At 41.2% G+C, this 15,734-nt stretch overlaps 2 protein-coding genes across 3 annotated transcripts in view; one reads left to right on the plus strand and one right to left on the minus strand.

The window, feature by feature from the left end:
* Positions 1 to 15,734, plus strand: part of wnt10a (wingless-type MMTV integration site family, member 10a) — a 200,087-nt gene that overhangs the window by 121,945 nt on the left and 62,408 nt on the right. The window contains exon 1 of one of the 2 annotated variants that reach the window (XM_061053773.1): positions 2,195 to 2,206. The exons of the other annotated variant lie outside the window; for it this stretch is intronic. The gene's annotated coding sequence lies outside the window, so the exon portion shown is untranslated. Of the gene's footprint in view, positions 1 to 2,194; positions 2,207 to 15,734 lie in introns of those variants that run through there. 2 annotated transcript variants of the gene reach the window in all.
* Positions 739 to 15,734, minus strand: part of fn1a (fibronectin 1a) — a 31,182-nt gene continuing 16,186 nt past the window's right edge. The window contains exons 19-49 of the mRNA XM_061053770.1: positions 14,328 to 14,606; positions 13,845 to 14,108; positions 13,321 to 13,415; positions 12,763 to 12,931; positions 12,566 to 12,652; positions 12,032 to 12,223; positions 11,210 to 11,482; positions 10,473 to 10,587; positions 10,284 to 10,360; positions 10,101 to 10,190; positions 9,646 to 9,912; positions 9,430 to 9,546; positions 9,050 to 9,214; positions 8,790 to 8,945; positions 8,561 to 8,674; positions 8,169 to 8,438; positions 7,826 to 8,037; positions 7,269 to 7,356; positions 6,890 to 7,075; positions 6,709 to 6,798; positions 6,149 to 6,340; positions 5,951 to 6,040; positions 5,093 to 5,195; positions 4,751 to 4,970; positions 4,434 to 4,604; positions 4,213 to 4,351; positions 3,911 to 4,078; positions 2,889 to 3,014; positions 2,570 to 2,676; positions 2,223 to 2,342; positions 739 to 1,971 (exon numbers count right to left, since the gene is read on the minus strand). Of these exons, the coding sequence (XP_060909753.1) occupies positions 1,903 to 1,971; positions 2,223 to 2,342; positions 2,570 to 2,676; positions 2,889 to 3,014; positions 3,911 to 4,078; positions 4,213 to 4,351; positions 4,434 to 4,604; positions 4,751 to 4,970; positions 5,093 to 5,195; positions 5,951 to 6,040; positions 6,149 to 6,340; positions 6,709 to 6,798; positions 6,890 to 7,075; positions 7,269 to 7,356; positions 7,826 to 8,037; positions 8,169 to 8,438; positions 8,561 to 8,674; positions 8,790 to 8,945; positions 9,050 to 9,214; positions 9,430 to 9,546; positions 9,646 to 9,912; positions 10,101 to 10,190; positions 10,284 to 10,360; positions 10,473 to 10,587; positions 11,210 to 11,482; positions 12,032 to 12,223; positions 12,566 to 12,652; positions 12,763 to 12,931; positions 13,321 to 13,415; positions 13,845 to 14,108; positions 14,328 to 14,606 (4,811 nt within the window). The 3' untranslated portion in view covers positions 739 to 1,902. The remainder of the gene's footprint in view (positions 1,972 to 2,222; positions 2,343 to 2,569; positions 2,677 to 2,888; positions 3,015 to 3,910; positions 4,079 to 4,212; positions 4,352 to 4,433; positions 4,605 to 4,750; positions 4,971 to 5,092; positions 5,196 to 5,950; positions 6,041 to 6,148; positions 6,341 to 6,708; positions 6,799 to 6,889; positions 7,076 to 7,268; positions 7,357 to 7,825; positions 8,038 to 8,168; positions 8,439 to 8,560; positions 8,675 to 8,789; positions 8,946 to 9,049; positions 9,215 to 9,429; positions 9,547 to 9,645; positions 9,913 to 10,100; positions 10,191 to 10,283; positions 10,361 to 10,472; positions 10,588 to 11,209; positions 11,483 to 12,031; positions 12,224 to 12,565; positions 12,653 to 12,762; positions 12,932 to 13,320; positions 13,416 to 13,844; positions 14,109 to 14,327; positions 14,607 to 15,734) is intronic.

Below are 15,734 nucleotides of genomic sequence, written 5' to 3' on the forward strand. Positions count from 1 at the left end.
AAAACGGGACTGTAAAAATAGCAACTGATTAAAAAACCTGGTGTGGTGAAGTGTCTATTTAAGATTGTTCATGTAGGTTATTGTAGAGGGAATAAGGGATTTCTTGTAAATTCTTTTCGGGGTCAGTGGGACTTTGTACCGTCAGCTTGATGGCTGTAAATGGAATCAGTAGTGGAGGGGGTCAGAGAGTGGTCATCTGATCAGGGTGGCACAGTTCAGAGAGTGGAGGTTGGGATGAAACCAGAAGCTTTTTTTGCTGGCCTGATTATTTAAGCTGTAGAATTTTTATGTGTGGTGGTGAGGGAGTTTCAGCAGGGTGAAATGTTGAAGGTGAGAATACATTCAATGAATAAGCAGTAAACAAAATGTCCTCTGATAAGGGTTTCATTATTTGTTTCCCTCCATTAAACAACTTCTTTCATAAAAACAGACAACAGTTGGCTTTTTTTTTTTTTTTTTAGTTTATTATAAAGATTCAGTCCACAGTAGTTCCGATTTTGGCACCAACAATATAAAAAAACAAGTGAATCAAAAAATAAAGTGTACACCCCAAAAAGCATTGAACAAATGCCTGAATAAAAAGGGATAAATAAAGGAAATGAAAAAAAAAAACTACAAACATTTACGCTTTAAAATGCATTTCACTTGGAAAAAAATGTGACTTTTCTGATACATTTTGAAATAACATGTCTTTTGGTCAGTCAGCTTCTTCTTAAACAGGAACTAAAACTTTTAAAAAAAAAGTTCAGATAATCAGATAATCATATCTACATGGTGACTTCAGGTGCCTGTGCTATAATGCTAGCAAGGCCTCTTTTGTTTCAATTCTTACTTTTAGCCAACAGTGCTCATATTTGTTTAGGAAAAGTTTGTTGGTTTGAATTTTCTTCGGATTAAAGATAAATCTTAGTGAGCCACTGATCTGTTTTTATAAATATAGCAGGACGTTTGCTATGGAGAAACGGGCAGGACAATAACAATATTTTACAGCTTCTACAACTGTATTGCTGCATTACAAAGAATGCTCATTACATTTAATTAAAACAGGCTTGACCACTTTATTTTATTCTGACAGTTAAGCTGGGTAAGTCAAGCTGAGACAAAGTCAATATAACCTGTTTTGGAAACAATGTAAATAATGTATGGCTTAAGAATTCATTTGCAATAAACCAACACTGTCCTGATCTGGAAATGTAAAAGGAGCCAGAAAATGCATTCATGCATTACCTAAAAGCTTTCTCACTACATGTACAAGTCACAGTGAAAGACATAATCATGGCAAATGTAACAAATATTGCTACAGTTATTATCAGGGAACAGAATGACATAAAAGCAGAAATACTTTGAGTGGTGTGTTTTGTCTGTAAAATGAAGAGAATTGTCATGGAATGTTTAAATTGTGAAAAAGTCACATTGCAACAGTAACAATACACAACAATACTGGCAGGTGATAAAGTAGCAGGATTTGTGTTCTGAATGGATTGGATGAAGAAATCCCTGTGTCTACTGAAGAATAATGGATCACAGCTAAATAGAAAGCATGACAGATGTTGGATAAGGCACAGAGGCTGGCGTATGAATGTTTTAATAAAAGACCAGTGTGAAGATTTCGTCACCATCTAGTGGTGAGGTTGCAGATTGCAATCCACTAATACCTTTTCCGCTCATATTACCCTTCAAAGAATGTTGGAGAAATACTGTGGCCATAAACTTATAGATGCCCACTGATCTCTCACACTGGTCTTAAGGCCCTAGATTTGGATGAGGGTAAAACCTTCAAGGCACACGTCTGATGGAGATGTCTTCTTTTTAATGAAAACAGGAGGAGGTTTCCTTCTTGAAGTGGTAGCAATGCTGTTAAGAACTTTACTTTTGTCTTTCTTCACACACACTCCCTCTTCTCTACTCTGAGGGGCTCTGGGCATCTGCAAGCAGCTCTGGCCTCAAACATTCAATCGGACACTGAATGTTCTGTAGAGAGGAGAGGGGAAGAGATTAGTCTGTGGAGAATTGTCAGGGTTGTAGTAGCCATAAAAAACAATACCGTGATGACTTTGCACTGGTATTTCATTATATAAGATAAGTGTTTTGGAATCATAAGGAAAACATGCAAGATTGCCAGTTTAGCAATAAACTGTTGCTAAACAGAAAACATCATTTATTTGTTCTGTTTGTTTTGGAGCAAGAGATTAGTAGTAAACGTTCTTTTGTGAGATACTGACCAGTTTGCGCAGAGCGTTTTCTCTGTACCGGTCAAAGACATCAGGACTGACTGGATGAAGGAGGTCAGCGTCCAAATCTGTGTGCACTCCAGGCCTTCTGCAGTTCTCACAACGCCAGCCCTGAAGAGGAGGAGAAATACATTAAAGGACGCATACCAACAAAAACTCTGAAGTCTGATCACAAGGTTTCTGTTGTGGAAGTACAGATCTGAGTTAAGGCAAACACACATAGAGAAGAGGGCACTCCAAGAATGAGTAACACTTGTACCCTTTAGCATTATCAATGAATTTTTAAAAAAATAGCATGGGTTTGTATGTACTGCACACACACAAAAAGTGTTACACACCTGTTGTCCTCCATAGCAGGTACATGTACATATGGCACCCAGGTATTCCTTCTGCCACTGGTTCCCCACCTGGTACATTTTCCCATCGTCATAACATGTTGACTCATCTGAAGGGGGGGAGTTACATAACACAATTTTCACATTATATTTCATGTATTCTCAATTCATAACAGAACAGACACAGTATTTATGGGCAATGTAATGATTTATTCTATAGACTAATCCAAATAAAACAAAGTCAACCAGTGTCAAATTGCAGTAAGCCGGACGTCCGTGTACAGGTCTTGTTGTGCATGTGGGTGCACCATTCAGTACTTACGGGGTTCACATTTGAATTCTCCCTTGCCATTGCCCAGACAGGTGCAGCTCATCATGTGACCATTCTCGGCTTGGCGATCCCACTTCTCACCGATACGGTAGTTATTACCGTTGTCATGACACCATTCTGGAGGAGGGAGAAGAAGTATGGAGGGCAAAAGAGAACGCAAAGACAGGCAGAGGAAAAGGAATGAAGAAATGCACAATGGTGGCAAGAAGGAAGAGGTGGGATTGAAATGACAAACAAGGGGAGAACAAAGTGTGAGGAGAATAAGAGTATGGAGGAGAGATAGAGAGATATTTAACAGTTAATCATTAGTGAAGGTAGAGAGGAGCACAAACAGGCCTTCATCTGCCTTTACAAAGTATATTATTAAATAACATCATGTGATTTCATCCTTGGGATAAGTCATGGCCGGGTGAATGTGAAATCATTTAAACAATGTCCTGATGGGGACAATACAAAGATTAGGACAGAGAAGGGTTTCTTTGAACCTGAAGCAAATTGGCACAGAGTTCAGTTTTTGGTATTGCCTTGTTACCTGTATGGACAATACAAATAAATAACTGAGACTGGGGCAGGCTAGTTAGCTTAGGCAGAGCTAAGAGACTAACATGGGCAGAACACTCAGTTCAGTTATGAAAGTAAAATCATAAATATCATATTCAAATCAAAGCACAGATAACTTTGTGTAGACTTTTTTCTTTTACTGTAAATTATCCAGTTATCATTCCCGAGGCTGCCCATGCCAGTAATGTCCTTTACAGTGATTTGCTGCACATAGAACACACACTGTATAATTCTATGGCTTTAAAATGCAGCAAAAGGAATTTATAATGATTATAATGAACAATGTTTTCATTTTTGTGGTCTTCATAACTGTAATAAGTCTTGAAATTGAACGTGCTTGTGGTACAATCTCCTCTTATAAATTCCTCTTAAATTAATCACATAGAATCATTCGATTTCTAATTCCATGGTGAATGCAAAGCATGCTGGGATGGTGTTAATAAGCCACTCACTGGATGAATCACACCTAAAATGGCCACTGCGCAGCCCCAGGCAGCGGCACCACAGCTTGAAGCCTGTCTCAGACATGCGCTCCCACTCGGAGCCCACCTCGTGGTAGGTTTGTGTGAATGTGTCGAAACACACATCCTGGCTGGGCGTAACGGGGAGGTCACCTGGAACTAAGGGAGCGGAGAAAAAAAATGTTTAAAATAGCGCTAATGGTTGTTGTTAACCCTGTGCTAACATGAGAACATGTGTCATATATGATACAATTCAATGCATGTCAAAGTTAAGTTAGTGGGTGCTACTGTACCGGCATTGCCGACTGTCACGACTTCTTCCAAAACCTTCTCTTTAGCCGTGCCCCTCATGGCCTCTACTACAACATTATAGGAAGCTCCAGACGTCAATCCAATGAGCGTTGCACTGTTAGAAGTGCCAGGAAGACGCATCTATGTGGAGAAAGGGAAAGTTAGTGAGCGTTCCTCCCACTTGGAGTACTCACAATGTGTGTGTAGCTGTGTATGTGTGTACCTGGAAGCCCCTCTCCTCCAGGTGTGTGATGGGATTACAGGACACCTCATACTCTGAGGTCTGAGGAATGGGTTGCCATGAGATGGTGGTGACAGTCTGCGCTTCTTGGGGCATGTCTGTTTCGTTGTCAGGGAAACCAAATGCAAGACCTGGTAGAGGACCCTCGCTCACCTACAGATTTAAACATACAGCAGAGAGAAAACCCTTATAAATTAAACACTGTGATAAAGAATTAACAACTTATTTATCAGATGCTGTTGAGCGTATGTTTACATTAGGTATTAAACTCATAACAATCCAATCCAAAGGACACACACCTTGACCAATGGTACTCTGTTTCCATCAGGGCCTGCTACAGGAATATAGATGAGGGGTTCTCTGAGAGTTGGTCTCTGGCCCTCTTTAGGTCCACTGTAGGGGCCGTTGAGTCCGTTATTGGGGCCCAGGCTCTGGTACTCTGTATAGATGTGCTGACCTTGTTGGCCTGGTTGGTTCTGGCCACTGGTACCAGCCAAGTGAACTTGGTTAGAGTCGAAACTGGTCGCAGAAAGAGAAAGGGATGGAGGAAAAAGAAGAATGATTTATACAAATGGAAAAACCATAGAAAAAAAGGCGGACAAGTTTTTTTTAAATAATTCTAGTTTGATGCAGATTCTTACATTTGGTCATTGTAGGATTCAGGAACATCCAAGATATCAGTGCTTGGTCTGTGAGGGACTGGAAGCTCTGGCAGCTTTGGCACCAATAGATCTGTAGTTAGCTCTGAGAAAACACACATGGATGCTCGCTGTTAGACGCAAGCAAGGCAAAGCAAATGCACACATCAAAGAGTGGAAATGTAAGTAGATAAATACAGGATGGCTGAGTTTCCATTGTGCCCCTCAAAAAACAGGAAACCTTTCAACATGCCCATCCCATTCCAGTTATCTCTTTTTTTTCCCACAAAGGAAAAAAGTAAATTGGTAACTGAGAAAATATTTTCTTAGGGGAAAAGTGCATCATGTAAATCCATACAAATTGTGGCTTCCAAAACAGATTAATGTGTTGTTATTTTTGTAGCCAAACTGGTTGAATTAATTTTAATGGAGTCTGTTAAAATGGGTCTGATCAAAAAAGTTGATTTGTTCTAAATAGTCAAATGGCTTGTGTTAACTGGCTAGGGTTGTGCCATTAAGAAACATGTAATTTGTGGTTTTAGATTCCAGTAGTTTAACTGCAGCCCATGATGGTTACCCAACTCCATGAGGGCCTTCACACATTTTAACATCAGTGTTTAGTCTGGAGGAATGTAGATGAAGAGATGACTCTTCTTTGTTATGAGTTACAGCAGCCAGCAGAGGGCAGCAGAGAACAGTCCCAAACATTATGCAGTACATTTTACTTGTGTGCCCGGTTTCTCCAAAGTGTCTTCTGACATTGTTTGATTGTTAATGATTCAACAAAAATGTCGTCAAAGTTAAAAATCTGAAGTTTTAACAAGTCATTCATCTGCAAATGTGGATGATATGTGTACTTACGTGTTCTGGCTTTGCCCACAAGAGGTGTGCTTCTCAAGGTATTCTGCAGGGCAACGATCTTAATGACGTACTCTGTTCCCGGTTTCAAACCTGTAACAGCACACACCACATTTTCATGATTAACATGTATTTTTTCATACATTGAAAAAACATATATTTTACAGTGCACAGCTTATCTCAACCACTGACTGAACTCACCATTAATAATGGCGTAGCTCTGGCCTGCATGGGGTCTAGGTGTCAGTTCACGAGGCAGACCTCCAGCTTCTTCATAGGTGACGTAATACCCTGTAACTCCCGGGCTGCGTGAAGGCTCCCAGGTGAATGAAATGCTATTCGGGTTCAGGGAGGTGAAGCGGATATCGGTGGGAGGGATGACCACTGGTTTGGCTGAAAGAGATAAGGCAATTCAGAAGGTAATCAAAAGTCACAAAAAAGTATAATATTTTAAGCTGCATTATTGGAAAGAAAAAAAACGTGTTTATAAATAATCATGCTAATTACAGCTAATATTAAAGCATTGTATAACATCTCCAACACACTCAAACACTGGTTTGTTGATGTAAGGGTGACAACAGAGGGGATAAAAATGCATGTTCACTTATTTACTTCAATAAATTCCTTTTAATATAGATTTATTTATATAACTACACACTTGACATATCTTTGAATCTTGCCAAAGCAAGAGCTCTCATGATGTCCGACTCTTGTTATGTATATCTCTGGACTGACACAGCAGAGCACAGATGAATGGTTACCTGTGGTGGCAGTGAGTGTGAAAGGTGCGCTGCGTCCATTGCCTTTCAGTGTATAGATGGTGATCTTGTAATTAGTGCCTGGCTCCAAACCTTAAATGAAGAGAGTCACATATTAATTATGGACTGTTGTTAAAATAAGCATCTGATGTTGTGATTGTCGCACAGTCTCATGTCTTTGTACCTGTGATAGCATATGAACGTGAGTCAGGGCCGATGGTCTTCTGAATGGGTATGTAGTCTGATGAGGAAGAAGTGGGCGAGGCCTCAACCAGGAAGCCAGAGATGGTTTCTGTCTTGGAGCGCCAGGTCAGGGCGATGGAAGAGTCATTGACGTCTGAGATACGAACACGGCGAGGGGGGCTGATATCTTCAGGTAGATTTTGAAAGATAGAACCAAAAGGAAGAGAAGAAACAAAAACCAAGGTGATTATATTTCAAAGATGGGATAAACACAAGAGTGACTTTTTTTTGCAAACACAAGAACTGCCTTTAAAAAAAAAATGTAACTGTCTGTGTTTCACGCATCGAAACTAAGCAATCTGATTGTTTTAGAGACTCACTCTCCAGGGTGGTGACTTCTCCTTGGACTGGCCTGCTGGTTAGAGAGTTCTTCAAGGCATAAACATGGACTTCATAGTTAGTTGCAACCTTCGGGAGGCAAGAGAGACAAAAAACACAAACAAAGACTTGAGTCTCTCTCAGTGTTGCTCAGTCTCCATGGGACTGAGTTTAATTATACTGGCAGCTGCAGAAATCACAACTGTTCTTGCATGTTTATGCTTGTGGACCCACACTGCCCACAGGCATGAATCCGCCTGTTTATTACATTTTATCTGTGAGTTATAATCACAGAGTGGGTGTGCCTCTCCATGTGTTTGTGTTTGTTACTGCACTATTTTCCAATTTCCTTATTTTTCCATTTATCTATCTAGTGCTCAAAATTAACCCAGTGACATCCACAATTTACCAAAACAGTATCCAAATGTTTCCTTCAGAAAATGAAGAGATACCAGCCTGGTAAAAATCAACCTTTAAACTTGGTGAAAACTGCTTTAAATGTAGAAGTGAGGCTGGACAACTAGGGACTTTCTACCACTCTCACCAGACCCCTACTCACCATAAGTCCTGAGATGTGTGCCTGTGTGGTGTCCGGGGCCAAGTTAATCTCCTTGGTAGGGCCGCTTTTGTCCTTTGGGTTCACCACCACACGGTAGCCTGTGAGGCCAGTTAGCCCTGTTAGACGGTTTTCCTGGCCTGGCACCGACCAGCTCATAGTGAAAAATGTGGGGCCGACCTGAGAGAACTTGAGGTTGGTGGGGGGTGAGATGGCTGGGGGGGGGGGGGGGGGGGACATAATTTAAAGAAGAGGGTTAGAGGGATACAATTTGGTTTCTAAACTTTATCTTTCACTTTCATGTCTGCGCCAAAGCGGTTACTATAAAAGAATCTGTCTTCTTTACCTGTAGCTTGTGTAGCAACAAGTGGTGTGCTGGCTGTGTCATCATGCAGAGCGATAACCTTCACAGTGTATTCAGTGCCGGGTTGTAGACCATAGATGACAGTGGACTCAGCATCTCCTCGGGGAGCAGGGCGCAGCTCTCTCTCACCCTCCTCTGGACTTGAATAGAAGACCCTGTAAGAAGTGACGATTCCCTCAGGACTGTCCCAGCTGATTCTCAGTGAGGTGGAGTCGATGTCTGAGAAGGTCAGGTCCTTAGGATGGTCTACATCTAAAACAAGTGATGAGAAGGGTTGCAAGGTAGTGGAGTTGGATGAGTATGTTTCATTTTTTTTTCTGAGAGTAAGAAACATTTTTCACAAAAGTCTATCTCTAGAAAGTGAAAACCCTTACTTGTTAAAGCATTCACAACCATTGGAGAGCTCTCTCCATCTTGTCCAAGAGCATACACACTCAAAACATACTCGACTGTTGGCATCAGTCCTGAGAAAGTAATTTCTGTCTGATCTGGAATAGAGAAGGAACAGGATATGAACATTGGGATAAAGGAAGAAAACAGACATTTACATCTAACCAAGCATTATCAACAAAACCCATGAGGAAGTTTAGATTGATGCAATACCTGGAGCCACCACTTCAGTGAAGGAAGGTCCCTGTCCATTTCTTGGGACCCCAGTCACCCTGTATCCTTTGATTGGACCCTGGGCAGGGCTCCACCTCACTGTGACACTGTTGTCTTTCACTTCCATCACTTCCATTTCAGACGGAGAGTCGACTCCTGGAAAAGGAGGGACGGAGAGTTGAATAGGAGAAAGAGCAATGACTTTATAAGGGCGACTGAGTGACTTGAGCCTCCTGGGGAGTGTGTATGAATATGTGTACCTGTCCTGTGAATGACATAGATTGGAGTGCTTGATGCAGGGCTGTCTCCTCTACCAGTCACAGCGTAGACAGTGACATTGTAATCAGTGCCGGGCTTCAGGTTAGTGATGGTAGCAGTGGACTGAGAGCCAGGCACTGTGAACTCCTTAGGATTACTGTGACCTCCTGGATAAAAACAGACAATGTTATAAATGTTAGAGACACTGATACCAAAATAAAAGAGACCTGGAATAGTCTCTTAAAAGATTTCAGTTATCTTTATTCCATTATCAATTACACAATAAGTAAAAAACTAAAAGATTAGAAAATACAAACTAGAACTTAAAGACCTGAAACCAAACATACTTTTTTTTATCTGTACTTTCAGGAAACAAGCTCACCGATCTCTCCATGTGTGATTCTGTAGTAGCGCACTGTGACAGGTGGGGCATCCCAGCGGACAGTGATGCTGGTGGGGGAGGAGTCTAGCACTTCCAGGTCTGTGGGAGCATCAGAGACTGGAGAGAAAGGGAAAAAATAAATAAACAACATGATGATAATGATGATAACATGGAGAGTATCTGGATAAAATCAAATATTAAATTGGGATTTCATACTCGTCTTCTGTGTTCCACTGAGTGGCAGGCTCTCCTGTACCCGGTTCACTGCATAGATGTTTACTAGGTACTCTGTGTCTGCTGTCAGTCCTGTCAGGGTGAAGTGGTTCCTGGATGGGGGCAGCCTCTCGTCCTTGGCCCTCCCACCACTGACCATCTGGTAACGGATACGGTAACCGGTGATTTTGCTCTGGGGAGCGAGCCAGTGGATGGTAAAGGAGTTGGTGAAGATCTCAGAGAAACGCATGCCAACTGGTGAGTCCATGGCTGAAGGAGGATGAGGGACACAGAAAGGGACGCATGAAGTTCCAGGTCAAAGTCTTTTTTGATCAATTATTTTAAAACATGGCCTATATAATTAATTTCATAGCAATCAATGCCCCTAAAAAGAGGCCAAGGTAGCCATTCAAAAACTGTTATCCCCCTGTTTTTAAAGTACAGCAATTAAGACTCACCTGTTTTCTGGGTGCCAACGACGGGTGAGCTCTCTCTCTGCTCATAAACACACACCACGCTCACCAGATACTCTGTGTCAGGCAGAAGGTCTGTGGACAAGAAATGTATTTAATTACAAAGGCTGTTTTTGTGTGTGTCTGGTAGTTGTTGGTATCCTTTTTTTTTTTTTGGATGTAACTTACTCCTTAGCACCACATTGTTACTTTTGCCTCCTGCACTGGTTTCTGTAAGGTCATCTTCATCATCAATGGGATGATACCTGAATAAGAAGACAAACAACACAGGAGTTGTTTTTGTATTTGTTGTTTATCCCACAGAGCATCCGAACCAGAAATACTAGGCTTTAAAAACATTGCGGTGTCTTGTTGTACCTGATGAGGTAGCTGTTGATGTCAGCGGCATTAGGGACTTGGGGAGAGACCCAGGTGACTTCAATACTGTCTGGCCCAACCTGGCCAAAGCCCAAATCAGTAGGTGCTGGTACGGCTATAAGGAAAAGATAGAAGCTTAATTCAGAAAGTAATTTAAAGGTCATGTTCCACGTAATAATTGTAAAAATGGTGAGGAGAAAAATATGAAAAGCTATTTAGAAAGAGATAGAGAAAATAATAAAGGCAACAAAAGCTGATGGTGTGAATTCTTTATCCTTAAAAGGGGGAAATCAGTGTTCAATGTGCACGTCAGTGTGAATAACGTGTCTAAAGTTTAACAACATCTTTAAAGAGAGAGAACAAGCAGTGTTTGTGGTGGGGGGCAAAATGATCCTCAACCCACTTAACCAAAACCAGATGTTCTGCACACACACACACACACACACACAGGCAGGATTATTAAACTAACAACACAGCATGCAGGGCAATTACATCAGCAACGTAGAGAGGGTTGCTTTAAAGAGCTATGTCTTAAAGTTATTAGGAACCTTATTAGATTATATCATCTCTCAGCACATGATTTGTAACTCCCATCGCAGGCACTGTAAATGATGCTGTTTACGTAAAGGATCGTTTTTTGACAGTTTGTTCTTATTTATTAGAGAAAGATTCAGGCACTGTTAGTGATTTAAGTAATGAATGTAATCTTTTCGGCTCAGTGGAAACATGGATCTTACATGTCTGCTGAATGAGGGTGGTTGGCTTGCTCTCTCCGTTCTCCGTCACAGTGATCACACTGAACTCGTAGTCGATTCCAGGTTCCAGACCGTACACTTTATATTCACCAGTTGTTCGCAGAACCATGTCCTCAAAGATGGGCACACTCTCGCCGGCCGCCACCACTGTGATCTTGTAACCTGTGATGGCTGTGGTGTTGAGCGGGGACCAGCGGAGGCTAATAGTTGTGTCGCTTACATCCTTGAAGCTGAGGTCTGTGAGCTGTGGGACGTCTGGTGGGGAGGTGAAGGAGAGAATCGGAGGGAAAGGGTGTAGGGGAGAGAGAGAGAGAGAGAGAGAGAGGAAGAAAGAAAGAGAGAGCGGAGAAGACAACAAAAACACCAAACAAACAAAGGCGAAGGCAGGAGGAAAAGAAAGGAGGTGGACACAAGGGCCAGAGAGAGGAACCAGCAAAGAAAAAGAGAGGAGCAGATGTTAGGGCAAGAAACATGTGTTGTCGACTTCCAGTTAGGTGAGATATTTAAATATCACACAGATGGAAGGCATAATGCAAGGTTGCTTTTCATGCTATATATTAACATCTAGTTAGACTTCAAATGTTATTCAATGAAGCGTGTCCATTGATGCACCTTAATATATACAAAGGCAACATAGCATTAGTGATGTAAAACAGTCTTGGTCTAGCTTAGCAGGGTATGCTAGGTTAGAGCATCACTGTTAACATGGCAGCATTAGTATCTGTTATACGTATTAAACATGTAACCCTTTTGATTGTCAATGCCATATCATCTCGAATGATTCTAATTTGACCCGTCACTCACCTGGTGTAACAATCGTTGATACAGGAGTGCTCTCCATATCGTCCTTCACAGTAAAAACGCTGATGTTGTACTCCACTCCCGGGCTGAGGTTCTCCAGGGTGCAGGAGTTCTTCTCCGGCTCCACAAACTCTTCCACACTGTTTCCTTGCTGTCCATTGGTGGGAGCGCATGTCACTCTGTAGCCAGTGATGTCTAATGATAAGAATGTAAAAAAAAAAAAAAAAAAACGACATGGGGCAAAAGTGAGAGGATGGATAAGTCACAAAAAAGCAGTTTTACTTTTTTACTTCTTAAAGACATTTTAGAACGTAACAGCAGAGAGCAGTTTAAGGAAGGAAGGGAGGGGACAAAATCAATGAACTGACAGATGGTTGAAACCATGAAGAAAATGTCAAACACAAAAAAACCTCCAACAAAGGGCACATTAAAGAGGTGTACTCTTAATATATGCTTGATATGAATACTTGTTTTGTGTTCAGTTTGACTTAATCGTTTCTTTTTCATCCACATCTGGGTATGCAGGTGTGTGTATACCTGGTGTGCTTGCTCCATTCCACTGGACGGTGAGGTCTCCAGTGCCTGGGTTAGACTCCAGGTTGAGGTCAGTAGGAGGAGACAAAGCTGGAAGGAAAGAGGGATACATTCATTCAAAATGAGAAGGACAACATAATGGTTAAAGATACATAAAGAAAACTAAATTGAGAGACGACTAAATTCAGTTTTGTACTTACGTGTGACTACACGACGTGTGATTGGGGTTCCCGACTCATGGCCGTTGATGACTGGTTGGACGCTGTATGTGTACTCCACTCCCGGAGTCAGGCCAGAAACATAAATACTTCCTGAGTCAGAAGTCACGTCTCTGGGGGCCTCTCCTCCCTGACTGGGCCTTACTGTCAACTGAAAGATAAATGCACACAGAGTCAGAGAGCCAGCAGAGAGACAGAGAGAGAGAGAGATGTGGACATGGGGTGCAGAAGGTTAAGGTCATAGGTCAGGGCTTTCCCAAGAACACGGAGGCCAGCAGAACATTTACATCTGGGGTGTGACATATTCTGACCAATCAGGCTTCTTTCTGAGGTCGGTAGTTCCCCTGTTATCTAATTCAAATGGAGCCTGCACTACATTAGGAACTCTTTCGAAAGCAAAATAAGAAAATCATTTCCATGAGAGACAGTCACCAAATCCAGATGTTTAATTGTATTCAAAGAAAGGAACGCAGTCTCAAATCTATGATCATGTGCATGATGAGACATAAAATTAAATCAAAGAAATGTTTGAGAGCATACCTTATATCCAATGCGGGAAACTGGAGTCCAGGAGATAATAATGGAGGTGTCAGTTACATCAGTGCTGAAATGAGGGGCGTTGCCCATTGGAGGGCCTACAAATACACAGAAAGAAAGAAAAAAGATTATGATCAGATTTTGTTCTATATATGAATATTCCATCTTTTAATTTTTGGGCTTTTGCCTTTATGTAGGGCGCTCTATTATCATTAGAGCACAAGCTCAACCTGTTGCTAGGATAGTTATGCTAATGTCCTTTATTCGTCTTACATGCAACCTTAACATTTTAACGGCTGATAACTTTGCTAATATTTATGGTTTTATTCCAACTGGAAAACTGCCAATATTTTGTGCAGGTAGTCAATTTGAAAAATACAACATGACCCTTTAAAACCACTGACTTTTGTATCACCGCTCTGGCAAACAAATGGTCCCACCCTTCCACTACAAGAAACACTCGGATCACATGCACAGACCCCACACTGCTTCTAATTGATTTCTTTAAATATGCATCAGGCTCTCACTTGTGGTGAACACTGCGGTCTCTCCTTCACTCAGTGTGTTGTCCTGCTCTGCATGCAGCGTAGCAGTGTAGTCTGTACTGGGCTTCAGGTTGAGGATGGTGTACTGAGTAAGGCGGGCAGGCAGGCGCAGCTGTTTGGGGTTTGAGCCCTCAACAGTGAGGAAGAGACGGTAGCCGGAGATTTTGGCACGGGGGGCAAACCACATGATCGCAGCACTGTCCTCAGTCACATTGGAGAAATGGATATCTGTGGGAGCATCAGGCTCTGAAAAGAGAGAAGTCATAATCTCTGTTAGATGCAAAACAGTCATTTATAAAGAAAGAAAAAGCTAGAAGAATAAAGGTTTTAAGGACATAAAAGCATAATGTTTAAGTACCGTACATTGTACATTACAAGAAACAATTCTTCAAAGTACACAAACAGTTTTCAGATGATGTCCAAAACTCTGGAACAGCTGCTTTTTTCATACATAGTCATACTCACTTGTAGTTTGCTCCCCGGTAAGCGGTAAACTTTCCTCTCCATTGTTAATGGTGAAGATATTGAAGCGGTACTGTGTTCCAGGCTGTAGGTGTGTCACTTCGATGTAGGAGTTTTGACTGACAGGAAGAGTCATTTCCCTCTGGGGAGAACCATTTTCGTCAACAGGGGTGACGGTGACCCGGTATCCTGAGACTTCAGTGGTTGGTCCAGACCAGGTCAGAACAATTTTCTTATCGGACACCTCGAAGAACTGAAGGTCTGTAGGAGAAACCACCTCATCTGTGGACAGGCAGGGGGGGAAACACTACATTTAAGTTGCTCATTCTTTAATCTCTAATTTTGAAGCAACATTATTAGTTGTTATTTAATTTAAGACATAAAAACTATTCACAGGAGTCTAATTCTGTTGTAAAGTTGCAACAAAACGGACCCAAACTTTATTTAATGTAACAGAGAAGAACACACATTTGTGTATTAAGCAATGCATAATGAGCCTAACCATGAAACCATCATTCATTAAGTTAAAAAACTAGACTAAATTCAAATTGTGAATAATGACTCCCCATACATTGAATAACTACAATACTTGCAGAAAAAAGAAAGTGAACTGGTGCACATATGAAGAACAATGGAAAGGGCCATGTTAAGGGCTCAGATATATGTCAGTGTAAGAACTTGAATATGTAACATAAGTTAAACCTCCCAGTACCTTAAAAATGGCAACAAAGAAGAAACTCCTTTGCTTCCACATAATATTACCTTCCTAACATGTTGACTCTACAGCTGTGTTTATTAACCATCATTTATAAATAATCCCTTCATACTTCAGTGAAACCTTTTAGTTTTCTGCTTTTTTGTTGTATATTGTCAAGTACACTTTGTTTAAATGAGACACGATTACATTCGGCATGAGTTAATGAATTTTCCATGCCAGAAATTACACAAGTTTCTTAACTAGGCCAGTTTGTGGAGCAAAATAAACACATAAACATCACTGAAGAAACCTGGACGTAGAGCAAAGAAAAAAAAATTGGCTTTTAAAGGTAAATTAATGAGATGGAGAGGGCGAGGAAAAGGGGAAAAAGCAATGAAGTAAGAGTTCAAAATGAATAAATGAAGCTTTCTGCGGCTGTGCATACAACTTTATGTCATTCAGAACTTAAAACAAACATATTTTCCTCAGATTCACTCCTCCTGACCTGACAAGGCACATCAAATCAGATACAGCTGTTTCCAGAAGTTAAATCTAAGCAAATAAATCTAAGAAAATTATCAATAAGATGGACCTGCAATATCATATGTCAAGGTATGAGGTCAACACTTAGCTGTGACTCTACAACCGATCCAGTTACAACCACTTGTGTAGACTTGGTCTACTCTACACGGTGTAAATCTGCCACAGCAGAC

Source organism: Labrus mixtus, chromosome 13 (assembly GCF_963584025.1).
Source record: "Labrus mixtus chromosome 13, fLabMix1.1, whole genome shotgun sequence".
NCBI lineage: Eukaryota > Metazoa > Chordata > Actinopteri > Labriformes > Labridae > Labrus > Labrus mixtus.